Source organism: Protomyctophum bolini (genome assembly GCF_963924005.1).
Source record: "Protomyctophum bolini genome assembly, chromosome: 2".
Taxonomy (NCBI): Eukaryota; Metazoa; Chordata; class Actinopteri; order Myctophiformes; family Myctophidae; genus Protomyctophum; species Protomyctophum bolini.
In genome coordinates, this window is record NC_137863.1 from 30,170,570 (window position 1) to 30,188,795 (window position 18,226).

Below are 18,226 nucleotides of genomic sequence, written 5' to 3' on the forward strand. Positions count from 1 at the left end.
GCGCTGAGGAGTTGATCCCCACGTCGTCTCACTACACCCTCCGAGGCCTGAGGCCGTTCGTTACGGTCAGACTGCGTCTGGTGCTGGCCAACCCCGAGGGCAACAAGGACAGCACGGAGATCGTCAAGCAGACCGAGGAGGACGGTACGGATTTAGTAAAGTAACTCTGTCTATATCTAAGGCTCTGGTAAATTCAATTTACCAGAGCCTTAGATATATACAGAGTTACACGAACTGCGTTCACTTCATGGGGCTTCAGTCCAATGGCGGCTCTCCTACATAGACTTTTATTGAGCGTGGGGACAACCAACTGGGACAAGTCCTGGACCGGAAGTAGGCAGAAATGCATTGGACTCAGGCAACAGCCCAGCTTTAATGATCTTAAATCCCTTTATTTTAGATTGTTTTGTAGTAATAGTACAACATAAACATTAAAGAAACTTTAGTTGTTACCGTGCAATACATGACAGTTGTCATGTTGCAAACATGCTTGAAATAGCTCTTATTTGCGCCGCCTCGTTGAAAATATATTTTTTTCCAACTCCAGCTTGTACCAGTTTAGGCTGTATGAACAGCGCTCGAGCGCTCGGTTTCCCAACGTGATTGGGAATAGTATCAATATTATATCAATATCATGATATTAGTCTGGATATTGTCTGTGATTTTTGATATTGTACTATTGTGATATGACAATCTGTATCAGCAGATACTAAATATGAAATGATTGGAAACGGATAAAAAAAAAAAAAACAGGATCGGGGCATATCTCATTCTGTTTAACGATAATTCATTATTATTGTTTATAAATGTTTAAAAATATGGTTTAAAAATGTTTTTCATACCGGTGGAAAAACATCTAAGGGCGGAGCTTATACTGGTCAAAGAGACGGATGTGTTTAAAAATGTATCTGGCTGTGAATATCCTGACAGGACATAAATAATATATTTAGGAAGGAAGGAAGGAAGGAAGGAAGGAAGGAAGGAATGAAGGAATTCAAGCTGCAGGACATGAAATGAAATGTGCAAAATGTGCCCCGTGGTTCCACGACTGGTCCCAAGAGGCCTGACTGTAGACATTCCTGCTTTGACGCTTATACTGTTTGTGTGTGTGTGTGTGTGTGTGTGTGTGTGTGTGTGTGTGTGTGTGTGTGTGTGTGTGTGTGTGTGTGTGTGTGTGTGTGTGTGTGTGTGTGTGTGTGTGTGTGTGTGTGTGTGTGTGTGTGTGTGTGTGCGCGTGCGCGTGCGCGTGCGCAGTGCCAGGAGCAGTGCGTTCAGAGACTCTCCACAACACGCCTTATGAAGAGAAGATCTTTGTTCAGTGGAAAGAACCCAACGAGACCAACGGAGTGATCACCCTGTATGAGGTAGGTACGCACGCACACAGCAGTGTGAAGCAGCACTAATTTCCATTAGGATTCTTTACAGCTACACAGCTATAGTGTAGATTCTGTCTGAACACACACACATTAAATGCCATTGACAATAAGTGACTACCATTCTTGTCGATGATGCACGATGATTTTGAGCGCCCCTCACTTCACACGGGTGTGATTTTTTCCCCCCTTTTTTTTAAAGATGCCCTCAGAACACCTCCTGTGTCGTTTTTATTCATCCTTTTATAATGATTCATTGGATTTACCACAGTTTCCGTATAGCAGGCAGTAAATGGATGTGTCATGTCCTCCTGTTGAATAGAAGGCAGCATCTTGTCTCACTCACTTTAATCATTTTACCAATGGTCAGAAATGACATTTTAAACAGAGAAGAAAACCAGCACTCAAACATGCAGCACACAACGAGCGCGTTGCGGCCGAAGCCTTCGTCAGCGTTGTATACTGCACACATAAACTGGTGTTTTCTAGTGATGTTGTGTTGCTCAACTTCTCTTCTCTTCTAATAAGCTTTGTAGCTACTTTAGCACTTCATTCTGTAGAAGAAACTTAGAGAGAGAGAGAGAGAGAGAGAGAGAGGAACTCAAGATGAATTACACATCTGAGTGTGTGTGTGTGTGTGTGACTGTGTGTGTGACTGCGTGCGTGCGTGCGTGCATACAGCTTAGACATGGTTCTAATGAATTATTGAACTGCTCTCCATCTCTCGACACTATTAAATCACACCACTACTCTGTGTGTGTGTGTGTGTGTGTGTGTGTGTGTGTGTGTGTGTGTGTGTGTGCAGTGTTTATGCGTGTTTGTGCATGCGTGCGTGTGTGCGTGCGTGTGTTTTGGTCCGATACGTAGCAGTTAATCAGTCTATCCATCTTTGAAACTCGGGTGAAATTTTGGGTTCAAATTAAATACATAATTTAGCAGGTTTCCTCAGTCAAGGTGGGCAGTCCTGACACCCCACTGGGGGGAGGGGGTCCCTGCACGCACCCCTAGACTCATTAGTATTTAGCGCTGTGACTACATGATGTTCACATTGTGATAAGTAGTGGCTGGAAAGAAACTAAGCACATTGACTTAAAGCACTGTACTTAAGTACAATTTTGAGGTATTTCCAATGTCCAATACTTAATTACTTCTACTCCGCTAATACATCTTGAATCCAAATATTGTACTTTTACCTCACTACAATCATTTGAAAGCTTTAGTTACTAGTTACTTCGTAGATTTTGATTATTACTAGGGACACAGACAGACAGACAGACAGACAGACAGACAGACAGACAGACAGACAGACAGACAGACAGACAGACAGACAGGTGCTATGACAACAGATATAACAGTCATTGCGTACTAGGGTGGGGTATACCGGGTATTCCCGATTTTCATTGTTCCCAACTTGCATCGTTCCCAAGCAGGCCGGTGCTCGACGGGCACTACAAAACTTACATGAATGCATTAAAGTAGCAACCAATTATTTGTTTACAAAACTTTAGAGGCACAATGCTGGGTGCCAATGCTTTTGTACTAGTACATTTTGATTACCAGACTTTTACTTGTGTTTCTCTACATTGCGGTATTGACACAAACACGGTGAAATTGCACATACACGCCTAGAAAACCCAAAAGTCCATACATATGACACTGAAATCCTCCACATATACAATGAGGGAGGGGCGCCGTCTCTACCCAACATGAGCAACGGGAGATGGGACTACCTTTTACGCAGAGCCTCACCAACCTTAATCCGTTCGTTTTAATGTACCGCTCAACAACCTCAATCCGGTCGCCTGTAAAACAAGCGCCCCCCCTCAGTGACAATCGACTACCAGGCTCTGTAAAAGGTCATCCCACCACCGAGCGCCCCTAAAGGGCGGTGTCGAGCTCTGCAAAGTTCGGTAGAGCCGACTCAGCCCCGTCCTGAGTTGTAACCCGATATGGACAGAATAAATAATGTCAAACCCAAACTCACCCAGCCCCGACCCAGCCATGGTGACATAGCACTTCTGTACTGAACTCACCCAACCCCGACCCAGCCATGATGACATAGCACTTCTGTACTGAACTCACCCAACCCCGACCCAGCCATGGTGACATAGCACTTCTGTACTGAACTCACCCAACCCCGACCCAGCCATGGTGACATAGCACTTCTGTACTGAACTCACCCAACCCCGACCCAGCCATGGTGACATAGCACTTCTGTACTGAACTCACCCAACCCCGACCCAGCCATGGTGACATAGCACTTCTGTACTGAACTCACCCAACCCCGACCCAGCCATGATGACATAGCACTTCTGTACTGAACTCACCCAGCCCCGACCCAGCCACGGTGAAATAGCACTTCTGTACTGAACTCACCCAGCCCCGACCAACCCAGCCAGGGGCGCAATAAGCTAGGGGACGGAGGGGACGAATCCCCTGCCAGCGTCACATTGGTCCCCCCCAAATGAGTTTGGGGATCCCCCTCTGGCTTGGGGGTCCCCCCCTTTATCCCCCCTGGCTCCAAAGTTATCTTAGGAGTAATACTTGTGAAATCCTGCGTTCATAAACGCGACATATTTTGAAGGGTATATTTGATCCACCCCTGTCTAAATCCCAAAATGGTTTGGCCCATCTACCTTCGGTTTGTTGGAAGTTGTTACACCGCCATCAGTGACCCAATGTGCTTTGCACTCTGTGGTGATTGCGTAATGATTCTAATAATACAGGAACAGTATTCAATAAGTCACCACTTTTGGTGTCACGCACAACTTTTGGTAACGTGTATTGACTAGATCGATAGGAGATGAATGAATATACTTTATCCTCTACTCTATGGACACGTATTAGCCCGCGGACCCCCCTCCCCCCATTTGAAGAGAAGAGAAGGACCCCCATAAGAGAAGATTTAAACAGCTCTAGCAGTAGCAGTGATTCTCAACCCGTTTAATTTCAAGGACCCCGCTGCGTCCACATGACATGCCACAATTAAGGCGACAAGGGTCCATTTGGTTCCAAACTATCATGTAGCTGTACTGTACCCCCTGGAACTCACGGCTCAAGGACCTCTGGGGGTCCCCGGACGGCCGGACCCCACTTTGGTATTTATATTATTATATTAGCCACTAATGAAAGCACAACTGTCAACACCAGGTAAGGTGCAACTACATATTTAAAACATGCGAACCCTCTCCTCTCCTGAAAACTTCCCAGGTGTTGTACATTTTATATAGAATAGGCTAACTTACATGAGGTCAGTGAGTTTTGACCTGTTTTAGGCGCTGCTGATAATGTGGTTAAACTTTTACGTTTTGAGACACATAACACATGGGAGGAGGAGGAATCACAGCCAGGTAATTCATAATAATAATAATAACTGTGCCAAAGCAGTTTTGTATGTGCATTGAGTCACTGGAACAACCTCTCTGTAATCCGACCCTAACCATAACCCCACGTTTTGGTGGTTAGACCCCCCCCTCCCCTAGGGTGGTGGGGGGGACGGGGGGGACGGATTTTTCGGCGGCGCCGCTTTGCGGCGCCGCTCTATATCCCCCCCTAGCGTTCGGTCAGTGTTGCGCCTCTGAACCCAGCCATGGTGAAATAGCACTTCTGTACTGAACTCACCCAGCCCCGACCGACCCAGACATGGTGAAATAGCACTTCTGTACTGAACTCACCCAACCCAGACCCAGCCACGGTGAAATAGCACTTCTGTACTGAACTCACCCAGCCCAGACCCAGCCACGGTGAAATAGCACTTCTGTACTGAACTCACCCAGCCCAGACCCAGCCATGGTGAAATAGCACTTCTGTACTGAACTCACCCAGCCCCGACCCAGCCATGGTGAAATAGCACTTCTGTACTGAACTCACCCAGCCCCGACCCAGCCACGGTGACATAGCACTTCCGTACTAAGTGAAAGCCACACAATGCCTTCGTAAAACAGTCGTGGTAATATGTACAGATCTTTGGGTTTTCTAGGCGTGTATGTATGGAATTGCCAATCCGTGCTATATTTGGCCGGTCGGGTATTAAAGAGCTCTCCGTGCTTCCAGCGGCTCTGATGACAAGGACTCGGGACGGGGTCGTGGTGCGGGGTGACGGCGGAGCGGAGGCTTAGTCGTCTTTGTGTGTCCCATGAATATTAATGCTGTGTGTTAAACATCACAGAGACACAACAATGTGCTGCCATTACACATAATTACACCTCATTAGAGATAATTACAAATAATTGCAGCTTTGGACGAGATTAAAGGGTTTCTGTAACATCTGAGAGAGCCATCTTCTTCCTCTCCTCTCCTCTCCTCTCCTCTCCTCTCCTCTCCTCTCCTCTCCTCTCCTCTCCTCTCCTCTCCTCTCCTCTCCTCTCCTCTCCTCTCCTCTCCTCTCCTCTCCTCTCCTCTCCTCTCTTCTCCTCTCCTCTCCTCTCCTCTCCTCTCCTCTCCTTTATATTCAACTCTATTCCTCTCTACTCCTCTCCCCTCCCCTCCCCTCTAATCCTCTCCTCTCCTCTATATTCCTCCCCTTTATATTTCTCTCTATTACTCTCCTCTCAATTCAATTCAAAGGAGCTTTATTGGCATGAGAAAACATGCATTTACATTGCCAAAGCAGAAGTGGAACAAGACAATCAAAATAAAACAATGTATTTACAAATAAATATTGGATATAAATAGGAATTAAATAAAGGTGTAAACAGGGCTGTGTTACATTAACACTTATACTATCTTGTGAAACTATACAAATATTGTGCATTTTCTCCATATAGGAGACGTTAGCTTTATGCTTTTGAAAGTTGACAGCAATTCAATGCAATTGAATTAAGGTTAGTTGCTCTGTTTATAGAACTAGTCCTTACCCGTTCTGAATATATGAACAGCAAATATATATATAGTAAATATATATATATATATATATATATATAGAATATTAGTGGTCCATGACATGAAAATGTTTGAGAACCACTGCTCTGAAACAACACACACAACAGCTAGGAGGATGTAGCAGCCTGCTGGCGTCATGTTTAAAAGTATTTTGCGCAATTTATGTCCCGAATGTATGGATATGGACTTATGGCTCCATCGCTGCCTCTTTCTTTAGTAGAAGTAGAAATGTAACGTGTTGCTGACTGTTTACCGCCTGCGCGCACACACACACACACACACACACACACACACACACACACACACACACACACACACACACACACACACACACACACACACCGGCTCCTGGCCTGAGGGGGTTTCGAAATATCCCGGTCACTGTGAAGGCCGTAGTACTGTAAATATGACATGAATATGAATGCAAAGTAGTGGTCCATGTGTGGACAGGCTAGCTGTCGCTGCTGTGCATGGTGAGATGTGTGCAAACCGTGTAGTTTAGCAGGAGAAGACGACCAAAGGATGCAACACACACACACACAGTCAGCGGCGCCAAATTGTATAGGGCACATTTTGTTGTGTTGCGGCGGTAGCTAGAGGAACGGTGGCCTGTGATGCAGGTGTCGCTAAGGGACGGAGGTGTGAGGTTAATTCACTAATAAATTCATTATTAATCATTAATGTGTCAAATGGGAAAAAGGGCTCCGTTAAGACCTCCATATAATTATGGTCCATGCCTGTGTGAAAAGTGGGAGTGATTCTTGCAGTTAATGATGAGATAACGCGCTGTCAGTGACATTCAGACATTCAGACATTGTTAGAATTATTAGATAGATAACAGAATAACAGAATGTATATGTACCGACTTAATTTGATGCATAAACAGTGTAGGATATGAACAGTGTACACACAATGATTTGTATTCCTTAAGGTGCTTGTATTCCATTTGACATCCTTCTCCTGTCACAGTGCAGCTCACACATATCGCTGCTGTGTTTGCACATTGTTGTACTTCACCCAACAGTTTTGGGAGTTTTTTGTCATTAGTCATGTTTTCAAACTCTCCCTGGGTGATTGTAATCCGTGGGAAGTATAGAGCGTCGCGGTCCCGCCCCCTACCAGGGCCCAGGAAATTATTTGTCGTTAATTTTCCTCATAGACATTTCAAAAAGTTTTTATTTAAAGACCTTTTAAGCCTCGAACAAAGCCAACTATTGTCGTGACAAATCATGACAACGAACACAATGTTTCGGGCCGAACAAATAATTAGAAAGAAGAAGAAAACACTTTTTTTGTTGTTTTTCTTCTTTGTAATTATTATGATTTGGTGAAGTCTTGTTTGTTTTCTGTCTGGTGGTTGTGCTTGTGTTAGTCTCAGAACTAGCCCTCTCCTCTCCTCTCCTCTCCTCTCCTCTCCTCTCCTCTCCTCTCCTCTCCTCTCCTCTCCTCTCCTCTCCTCTCCTCTCCTCTCCTCTCCTCTCCTCTCCTCTCCTCTCCTCTCCTCTCCTCTCCTCTCCTCTCCTCATGTTTCATTCATGGTATTGTCTCGCCATCTCTTTTGTTCCAGTAAACAGAACAAACAAACAAACTAAGTACCAAACTAACAAACAGATAAAGCGTCCCTCTCCGTCCTGCTGTTTCAGAACGCCGGGCAGGATGAGTTTTGATCTCCTTTTGATCGCATGAGATCTGACGGTCAATAAATAAATATTGATGTGTGGAGGTTCGGGATTATTGGTACATACATATTGATGACTGGGGTGTTAGCAGGGCTGGAGAGTAACATTACAGTACATTTGCCCAAGCTGCTGTGTTTAAGCAAACATTTTGAGTCCAATTTCCCAGCCCTATTATACTACATGCTTTTGGCTGTTTGAAAATAGCAGATCTACAAGCTCACCAGACGTTGCTTTGCAACGCTTTTGTGAGCATGGAGATCTGCTATTTTTTGTGACATTTTTGTGAAATTGGACAATTCTGCGTAATGAGCACTTCTGCTTTTGGTACTTGATGACGGCAAAACGCGTCATCGGGGGCCTCGCCCCTACCCGTGCACTCGCCCACGGCCTCGCCCCTTTGGCCGCCTCCCACACTCGACAAAGAGTTAGCGTCGAAGTGTCCTTGAACAAGACTCTGAAGCACTAATTGCTCCTGATGGGCAGGTGCAGCACGGTTTCCTCCACCATCGTTATTATGAACGTAATGCACAATCTATGTAAAGCACTTTGGATAAAAGCACTAGGCTATAATTATATTAATGCGCCATTTACCATTTGACAAGGAACACGAGGAAGTGAATCAACATGGAAATGGATTTTATTTGTAAATATGTGTATACAATATATATTTACCTTCAGATGTCTTATCCCAACATTGTTGGGACGTTTGTTTATGCTTATTTATTGAATTTATGACAATCGCTACGCTATGGGTGTCCCGGGGGGGGCAAGGCATCTCAAGCCGGGTGGATTACCGGGAGAAATGTGGGGGCTGCCGCCGAGACAATATTCATTTCAGATATCTATCTATCTATCTATCTATCTATCTATCTATCTATCTATCTATCTATCTATCTATCTATCTATCTATCTATCTATCTATCTATCTATCTATCTATCTATCTATCTATTCCCTGCAAAGTCTTTTAGTTACACTAACATTGTTCATATGAGGTAGTTTATTTAAGCTGATTATACAAATCACGATAGTTTGTTGATGCACAATATAATTGGTAGCATTATCGGAAATGGCCATAAAAATGTCATATCTGTCTCAAAATAATATAGATTATTTAATCAGTTTTCACCAGCAAAAAAAAAGAAAGATTAAGAAAGATTAAGAATTCATCAATGAGTTCAATATAAATGAAAAGTTTCCCATACTAGTTTCCCAGACTAGTCATTGATTAGACATGGGTTAAGGTTAGGTTTAGGTGTGCTGCCCCGTGGGAGGTTAGGTTTAGGGTGAAGGTTTGAGATAGGTTGTAGTTGTAGGACTAATGGCTGGCTATACAGAGGACCACAATGGAAACAAGGGTAGGCCCTATAGGGGCTTGGCATGTATTCAATCAATCAATAAACAGCCTATACTCTTTTTAAGTGTCTGTTTTCATAATCGGTGATCGGACATCGGTCATAATCAGAGCATGTGAGCGGAGCGGGAGCGGAGCGAGGAGCGGAGCGGGAGCGGAGCGGGGGGATTTTGACGTGAGCGCGGAGCGGGTTTTTAAATGGGTCAGATTGACTTCCGGAGCGAGAACTGTCCTCCGCTCCGAGCCGCTCCGAGCCGCTCAGTGCACACTAGAGCCCTGCACGGGCCTAACATATAGTTAAGGCCCGTCCGGCCCTAAGCCCGTTGGTACAGTCCAGAAACGGCCCGGGCGGCCCTAAGCCCGTTGGTAAAGTCCAGAAACGGCCCGGGCCCGGCCCGGAAGCACGACATATTTTTATTTAATATTTCATGCGTGCCGCCGCCGCGGTCGCTCTATTGGTGCACGGACGCAGCAGCAGCAGCTACTCACTCACAGCTGCACTATATCGCTCTGATAAAGCCACATTAAGGAACAAGAAGTCAATAACACACAGACATCACACTAAAAAGTAGCCTACTTAATTATAGTTTTATGCAGTAGCTGCTGCACGTGCACTGTCAATCAGCGCAACGCGTTGTGAGCTTGCAGATCGGCTATCGCGGACTCACGCTGCATTATAAAACCCAGAGTAGACGGACAATAATAAGAACACTTACGTTATGTATCTGCAGTTTCTGCAAAGTACAAATCCAACTTTGTTTAGTGTGGTACTGGTAATAATGCTCCCGCAGTATTTAATTGGTTTTTATTGCGCGGAGCGAGTGTAACAAAAGCCGTCGAGAGCGAAGAGCGGAATTATCGGCCAGGTCTCTCTGAGCCTCTGATCTGATCTGGTCTGCATGTGAGAGATCTGTGTGAGACTGTGTCACCACTGGTAGAGAAATAGACGTAGGCTTTACACCCCTGGAACACCCACGGCGTGAAAAAGCTGCAGGCGATACTATAGTGATTCTCAGAATTTAAATAAATAAGCGTAAACAAAGTAATTCACATGAACAATATTGGTCTATAGAGGGCATGCACATGCATAAAGTGAATGTGTCCAGGTGTCCTTTAGCGTGACCTTTTGACCTGTGTCCAGGTGTCCTATAGCGCGGTGAGCTCCCTGGACCCCAGCGCCGACCTGACCAATCAGAGGGGCCGGGTGTTCAAGCTGCGTAACGAGACCCACCACCTGTTCGTGGGTCTGAACCCGGGCACGGTCTACGCCTTCACCATAAGAGCCTCCACCAGCAAGGGCTTCGGACCCCCGACCACCATCAACATCCAGACCAAGATAGCAGGTGTGTGTGTGTGTGTGTGTGTGTGTGTGTGTGTGTGTGTGTGTGTGTGTGTGTGTGTGTGTGTGTGTGTGTGTGTGTGTGTGTGTGTGTGCGTGTGCGCGCGTGCGTGCGTGCGTGCGAGAGAGAGAGAGAGGAACTCAAGATGAAGTGTGTGTGTGTGTGTGTGCGTGTGTACGCACAATTGTGAGTTTGAGTGTGAGTGTGTGAATTCTGTCAACACTCATGTTGTTGACTGAGTTTGACCTTTTCAGTGCAAACTTCCATCGTGTTATCACACACACACACACCTACGCACGCCCCCACACAGTTAAATGCCACGCCAACACCAATCTTCATTATCAATTCCAGTGAATAAAGGTTGACGGACGGATTGTGTGTTTTTTTCCCATCAGCCCCTCTGATGCCAGAAGAGGCGGAGTCTCCTCTGAACGAGACGGAGACCAGCATCACTGTCCTCCTGAAGCCTGCTGTCTCTAGAGGGGCTCCTGTCAGGTACTACCCCCCCACCACCATGCACGCACGCACACACACACACACACACACACACACACACACACACACACACACACACACACACACACACACACACTCCTCTTGAGTTAGTGTCAGGCCTTACTGGAGCGTGGATCTGTACAGTGTTAATTACCATCGCACTGATGGGACACGAACCCACACAATCGGGGACACATCGGGAGGAGGAGGAGAGAGAGGAGGAGAAGAGGAGAGGAGAGAGAGGATGGGGAAGTAGAGAGGAGGGAAGAGGGAGTATAGGGAGTAGGGAGGAGGGAAGGGGGAGTATAGGGAGGAGGGGAGGGGCAGGTGGAGAAGAGCGGAGGAGAGGGCGAGATCCCCTCCCTCTTATTCCTTTTACTCAGTTCTTACCCTTTTAACTTTGTAGGGTGACTGAGTACTGGAAAACAAGCAATCTAGCTGCAGGCTTTGTCTTAAAGTAAGGCTTTTAATCTAGTCCAGGGTGTGACTGATCACGTGTCCTCTGTCCTGCCTCCTAGCTAGTGATCCTGTGTGTCTCCTCTGTCCTGTCTTCTAGCTAGTGATCCTGTGTGTCTCCTCTGTCCTGCCTCCTAGCTAGTGAGCATGTGTGTCTCCTCTGTCCTGTCTCCTAGCTAGTGATCCTGTGTGTATCCTCTGTCCTACCTCCTAGCTAGTGATCCTGCATGCGTGTATCCTTTGTCCTACCTCCTATCTAGTGATCCTGTGTGTCTCCTCTGTCCTGCCTCCTAGCTAGTGAGCATGTGTCTCCTCTGTCCTGTCTACTAGCTAGTGATCATGTGTGTCTCCTCTGTCCTGCCTCCTTGCTAGTGATCATGTGTGTCTCCTCTGTCCTTTCTCCTAGCTAGTGACCCTTTGTGTCTCCTCTGTCCTGTCTCCTAGCTAGTGACCCTGTGTGTCTCCTCTGTCCTCAGCTCGTACCAGCTGGTCGTTAAGGAGGAGCGGCGGTCCAAGTCTCGCCGCGCCGCGGCCGACGTCCCCGAGTGCTTCTTGGCCCCCGTGGGCTTCCGTAACGCCTCTCTGCTCGGCTCCTCCTACTACATGGCCGCCCAGCTGCCGGCCTCCAGCATGACCGTAGTGCAGGTATATGCACGCACGCAGAAAAGTACTGTATCTGAAGGCCCTACGGTATACAGTAAAATATACTGGTTCTGTTCACAATGTATTGTCGTCTCTCGTCTTTCCACAAAATAGAATATGCTCGATAAGAACCCGGCTCGATAAACCTGATCGATAAGGTGCTCGTTATCAATACAAAATGAACGAGCTCCATCCCTATTCACAAGGCATAGTTCCATAATGTAAATAAAGCTGTACATGTTATTAACTCTGTTGTTATTGTGGTCCATGTTGCAGCCGTTCACGGTGGGAGACAATAAAAGTTATGGAGGATTCTGGAACCCTCCACTGTCTCCCGCCAAAAGCTACAGCATCTACTACCAAGCCCTGAGTCGCACCGACAAGGTGAGAATGCATGGCTGGACATTTAATGTATCTGCTGCCACACCAGCAGGTAAATTGCTTCCACACTAAGCACAAATAATAATACTGCATGCCATGGGAAACCCAATACTCTACATCAGCCTAATACGTGGCTATAGTCTGGTGTGTCACAGGAGCAGTAGTTGCAGAAGGGATAGACAATGGAGCATCTCGGGACAGTTGAAAGGCTTAACTGTCCAGTGTTGTTTTTGGCAGCAAATTTTGATTTTAGTTTTAGTCATAGTCTTTTGAATAGTTTTCATTTAGTTTCAGTCACATTTTAGTCACCTGGAATGTGTTAGTGTTTGTCTAGTTTTAGTCGACTAAATATAAGATTTTAGTCGACTAAATCTACGGTTGATTAGTCGACTAAAATGTATTTTGGCGTGCCTTGATGCCGTCGTAATGATTGTTTTTACACTTGCTGAAAATATCCCACGCTGCGACACGTTGTGAGCTTGTACCCTCCGTTTCCGACATCCCTAGTAGAAGGGACAGACACTGTCAGTGTCTCATTATGACTAATTGTACTGTGACGCCCCCCGCTGGATGCATTCATACATGTAAGGGTTTCCAAATAAAAATAAATGTTATCATATATCCGGGAGAAATTTAAATTAATTCAAACTGATTGATAATTTCAGTACGTTGTACAGTACATTTCATATTTACCGTACACTGTGTATTTACATTACTTACAGTACATCATATTTACCGTACACTGTGTATTTACATTACTTACAGTACATCATATTTACTGTACACTGTGCATTTACATTACTTACAGTACATCATATTTACCGTACACTGTGTATTTACATTACTTACATCATATTTACCGTACACTGTGTATTTACATCATATTTACCGTACAATGTGTATTTACATTACTTGAACAGTGCTCGTTGGGGGGTGATCAGGTGTGGTCATTTGGCTAATAAAGGGTGAGTTCACCCATCATTGTGATGTCAGAACATCACTATGATGTCAGAACAGGCCAGCTCCATATATAGAGATCTAGGGGTGATCTGCCTGGATTTGGTCCCTGTCCAGAGCCTCGGCAGAGGTTTTTGTGCTGGTTCTAGACAACCGGCTATCCGACGGACTCGACACCGGGCACTGCACTCCCTGTGGGGGTGTGGAACGCCTGTGTCACTCAAATGTGATTGAGTCGGTTGGGCAAACAGTTTCAGAGTGACGTGGATTACAGACGTACACACAGAGAGCTGGTGCATTTATAAATAGATAGATTGGGCAATGTGTCCCTAATACTCCCTATATAACTATATTATTTGTTACAATGTGTCCCTATATAACTATATTATTTGCGCAATGCTTTTTAGTGCTGAGATATCCGCCACATTTGACCACTTGCTGCGGGGCTGCTGTGTAAGTGGTAAAATGTGGTGGACAACAACGTTGTCCTCACACACAATGTGTGTGAGGACACAAATAGAGAGATCTCCATAATATAGAGATCATAATTCAGAGGCTGCATTTTATGAGAGACTGAGACAGTATAACGTTGAAAAAAATATTATGGCACTTTTTCATCGATCCTTTGTGGAGAGTGCATTGACATTTTGTTTTGTTTCATGGTATGGCTCATTATCATTGGTTAATAAGAACAAACTCCATAAATTCATCAGTGTGTCCAGCAAAATAGCTGGTGTACGATTTGAGAGTATGACCTCAATGTATGAGACCCGGGTACTCAGGAAGGGGAAAGCTATTACTAGGGACAATACACACCCGTTACACAGCCAATACCATCTTTTACCATCAGAGCGACGGTATATGGTACCTTCCCTGCAGGCTAGGGCCTCAAGATCGTTTGTTCCCATAAGTATAGGACTTATGAACAAGCAGGCCCCATCTCAGTTCGGTGCATAAAGTGTGATGTGATGCCTCTTGGAACTATGAATGGTGGCCTTCTGTTGGCACTGTTTCTTTATTTTTATGTTTTATGTATATCCTGATGACTGCTGTGCACAAAACAAATTTCCGAAAGGACAAATAAAGTATCTATCTATCTATGCCCAGTTGGGCCGATGCGATGTGCTTTTATTGCAGGGTTTTTGCCTACCCTCAAATCAAACACTACTTTACAATCTCACTGGATATTATTGTTCATATATGTTTTACGGGATCTACTATCTTCATTTTGATATTGTTGTGCACACAATTTAGATGTTATTAACATCTCCCTCTGCTCTTTGCAGGAAGTCAAAATCAACTGTGTGCGTCTGGCTTCCAAAGGTACGTCTACAAGCACACGCACGCACGCACGCACGCACGCACGCACGCACGCACGCACGCACGCACGCACGCACGCACGCACGCACGCACGCACGCACACATTTGTGTAGGGTCATTAAACCTCTCTGTCTGTCTGTCACTCTCTCTCAGCATCATTATTAGTGTGTATGTCATGCAGTGTGCTTCTATGTCTGGCCATCCATCCATCCATCCACCCATCCATCCCATAGTATTCTGTTTCCTATTTTCAGGATGTTTTCATTTTTTCAGTTATCTGTTTTTGTTTAATTATGTACATCTGTCTGTCTGTCTGTCTGTCTGTCTGTCTGTCTGTCTGTCTGTCCCTCCTCTTCTCAATAAGAACATGCACTTTCCGTCGCTATAGAAATACGAGCTCTCCTGTTAAAATAACATCTGCTCATTTGAGCCATTTTCATTGGATGGACCACGCCCCCTGAGACCTAACAGGCAATTTCCGTATTAATGTTTCAAATAGCATCCAAAGCATTAAAAAGACATTCAAAGAAAAGAAAAGAAAAGAAAAGAAAAGAAAGGCCCTTAAAGCACTAATAACTGTTTTTAAGATGTTAGCTTCTTCTCATTCTTATCTGAAGCTGTTCTCAATCATGTCGGGATCAGAGGCCCCCTTGAAAAGCTTAAAGGAGAACTGACACGCCCCTCGGGAGCTAATAACTGCTATCAAACAATGCTATCATGATTCTGACGTCAGACTGGCGAAAGCTTTCCCCAACGACTTCTATGCGGGCTCGCCGGGCTTGGTGGCCGTGGTAGCATAGCAACTTATGCTACTATTTTGGTGTCACATTTAGCTTGAATACTGGGTGAAAGTCTCATTCAAAAAATTAATTTTTCGCAACATTGTTCAGGTGAACTGTGTGTTTATGCTTGTTCATTGTAATAATCAATATCGCTATGATTATTTTATTTATCGCCGCGTCGCTCCGCATGACAACATACAGTCTAGCCCGTCTCAGATGCAGGCTGCACACACACGGACGGACGGACGTATAGTCTCTGGTCAGGTCCCCGCATTGAACTGGGCATGTGTGTACGCACACACACACACGGCTATAGTGCATGACAGCGGGGAAGAGAGCTACAGACGCCCGAGGCAGATTCCGTGCCATTGCGTGTGTGTGTGTGTGTGTGTGTGTGTGTGTGTGTGCGTACACACATGCCCAGTTCAATGCGGGGACCTGACCAGAGACTATACGTCCGTCCGTCCGTGTGTGTGCAGCCTGCATCTGAGACGGGCTAGACTGTATGTTGTCATGCGGAGCGACGCGGCGATAAATAAAATAATCATAGCGATATTGATTATTACAATGAACAAGCATAAACACACAGTTCACCTGAACAATGTTGCGAAAAATTAATTTTTTGAATGAGACTTTCACCCAGTATTCAAGCTAAATGTGACACCAAAATAGTAGCATAAGTTGCTATGCTGTGTGTGTACACACATGCCCAGTCCCCCGTAGAGGCTCATGATCTCGTCCGCAAGACTATGCCTCGGCATAGCGATATTTATTATTACAATGAATACAAACATAAACACACTATAGTTCACTTGAACAATGTTGTGGTAACTAACTACGGTATTACAGAGTGAGAGCGAGGGTGTACATCATGTCAGCCTGCGGCTGAGAGGGGAAAAGAACAGTAGTCGCGCTGCTCTCACAGCGGCCAGACAACAGCAGACCGTCCGTAGTCGCGACTGTCGCGCTGCGGGGCTGAGAGGTCTCAGAGCGGGCAGACAGGGGTGTTGGCGACCGGGGGAACATGGGACTCCAGTCCAAAATTTGCGCTTGTGCTGCAGTTCCCCTAAAAAACCCCACGCCAACCTCAATTGCATTCAAACTAAGCATTTCTGGCGAAAAAATAATTTTTTTCAATTACATTTATAGCCAATATGACGCTAAATGTACCGTCAAAAACGCTAGCCTGACCTATAGCCACTTGTTGCTAGCGCCGTAGCCCCGTTTCAAACTGTTTCAAACTGTTTTCAGTCAGACCACGTGATGTGCTGTACCACCCATATTAATTTCGGGGCATGTCAGCGGACCTTTAAAGCATTTGCAGCTGCCACATTATTGCATCACTAATCAGCTCATCTTAGTTTAGCTTAAAGGACCACTTCACCACTTTTCAACCTATCTTCATATAATAGGTCCTCATTAATAATCATGATAAAATGGCACAATTGTTTTCTGCTCAGTCTGTCTCATAGGAGGGCTGTGGCCCGTGGGCAGTTTAGAAACCGTCTTCCAGTTACATCATCATTAGACAGATGTTTTTTTTAAACAAATTTATTTTTCAAAAATGTTTAGATTTTCATTATCGTGAGAACGATGGCTTCCATTTTCGCATTGCAACTTTTCAGGACTAGAAAGCCTGCAGTTTCTATTAACTTGTATTCCCCATCAATGATGTAACTGGAAGACGGTTTCTGAACTACCCAAAGCCCTCCCATGAGACACAGACTGAGTAGAAAAAAATTGCACCATTTTTTTATGATTATTAGTGAGGATCCATTATATGAAGATAGGTTGAAAAGTGGTGAAGTGGTCCTTTAAAGCTTAGCTTGCAGATCCGGCTGGCATGTGCTACATAAAGCATCTACCGCCCCCTGGTGTCCAAGAAGTTAAATGTTGATATCGCCACAATTCAGAGTTCAAAGTTTCTCTCTCTCTCCTTCTGTCATTCTCTTTCTCAATATTCTTTCTTTCTTTCTCGTTAACCCTTCCCAGACTGTTAATTGTCAACGTCTCGACATCCATTTCAACATCGACAGCATTTCATAATAAAACCGCATTACCCAGCAGCCATTTCGCTCCCCCGACACTTCCTGTCTGACATCACTTATGTCACTATACTCCCTTAGGTAGCAGAGTTATTTATTTTCCCAATGACAATCCCATAGGGTCTCAATAGCATTGACATTACCAACTAGCATTAGCAACTGTGTTCCAAAAAATAAAAACGTGAGGCCTGTTTTCTCAACTCGCTGTTTCTCTGCAATACATTAGCCTACTCTATAAGCCATATCTCCAAAACTGGTGGGTCAAACTGAACAACCAATATGTCAATTTGAACCTATGAACAAACGAAAATAGGAACAATTAAAATCCAATAACTCACTCAGCCCCAGTCACAAATGGTCACATATGGATATGGAGCATCTCCCATTACACAAATGCTTCCCGATCACGGCACTATACGATTGTTTTGATTAGAATTGGAATCTGGGGGAAAAGAAAATCTGAGATAAAAGCATTAAAAAAATCCGAACTCAACATCATAAATGACACATAGACGTCGCATAG

The 18,226-nt window shown here is 45.0% G+C and overlaps 1 protein-coding gene across 1 annotated transcript in view; it reads left to right on the forward strand.

Annotated features, from left to right (window-relative positions):
• The window catches only part of ptprt (protein tyrosine phosphatase receptor type T), a gene marked incomplete at its 3' end in the record, with an annotated part of 169,603 nt that overhangs the window by 79,197 nt on the left and 72,180 nt on the right, over nucleotides 1-18,226 (forward strand). Inside the window, exons 10-16 of the mRNA XM_080790372.1 lie at nucleotides 1-144; nucleotides 1,255-1,364; nucleotides 10,427-10,628; nucleotides 11,021-11,120; nucleotides 12,053-12,221; nucleotides 12,495-12,602; nucleotides 14,843-14,879. The exon at nucleotides 1-144 is cut by the window's left edge and continues 37 nt beyond it. Of these exons, the coding sequence (XP_080646498.1) occupies nucleotides 1-144; nucleotides 1,255-1,364; nucleotides 10,427-10,628; nucleotides 11,021-11,120; nucleotides 12,053-12,221; nucleotides 12,495-12,602; nucleotides 14,843-14,879 (870 nt within the window). The remainder of the gene's footprint in view (nucleotides 145-1,254; nucleotides 1,365-10,426; nucleotides 10,629-11,020; nucleotides 11,121-12,052; nucleotides 12,222-12,494; nucleotides 12,603-14,842; nucleotides 14,880-18,226) is intronic.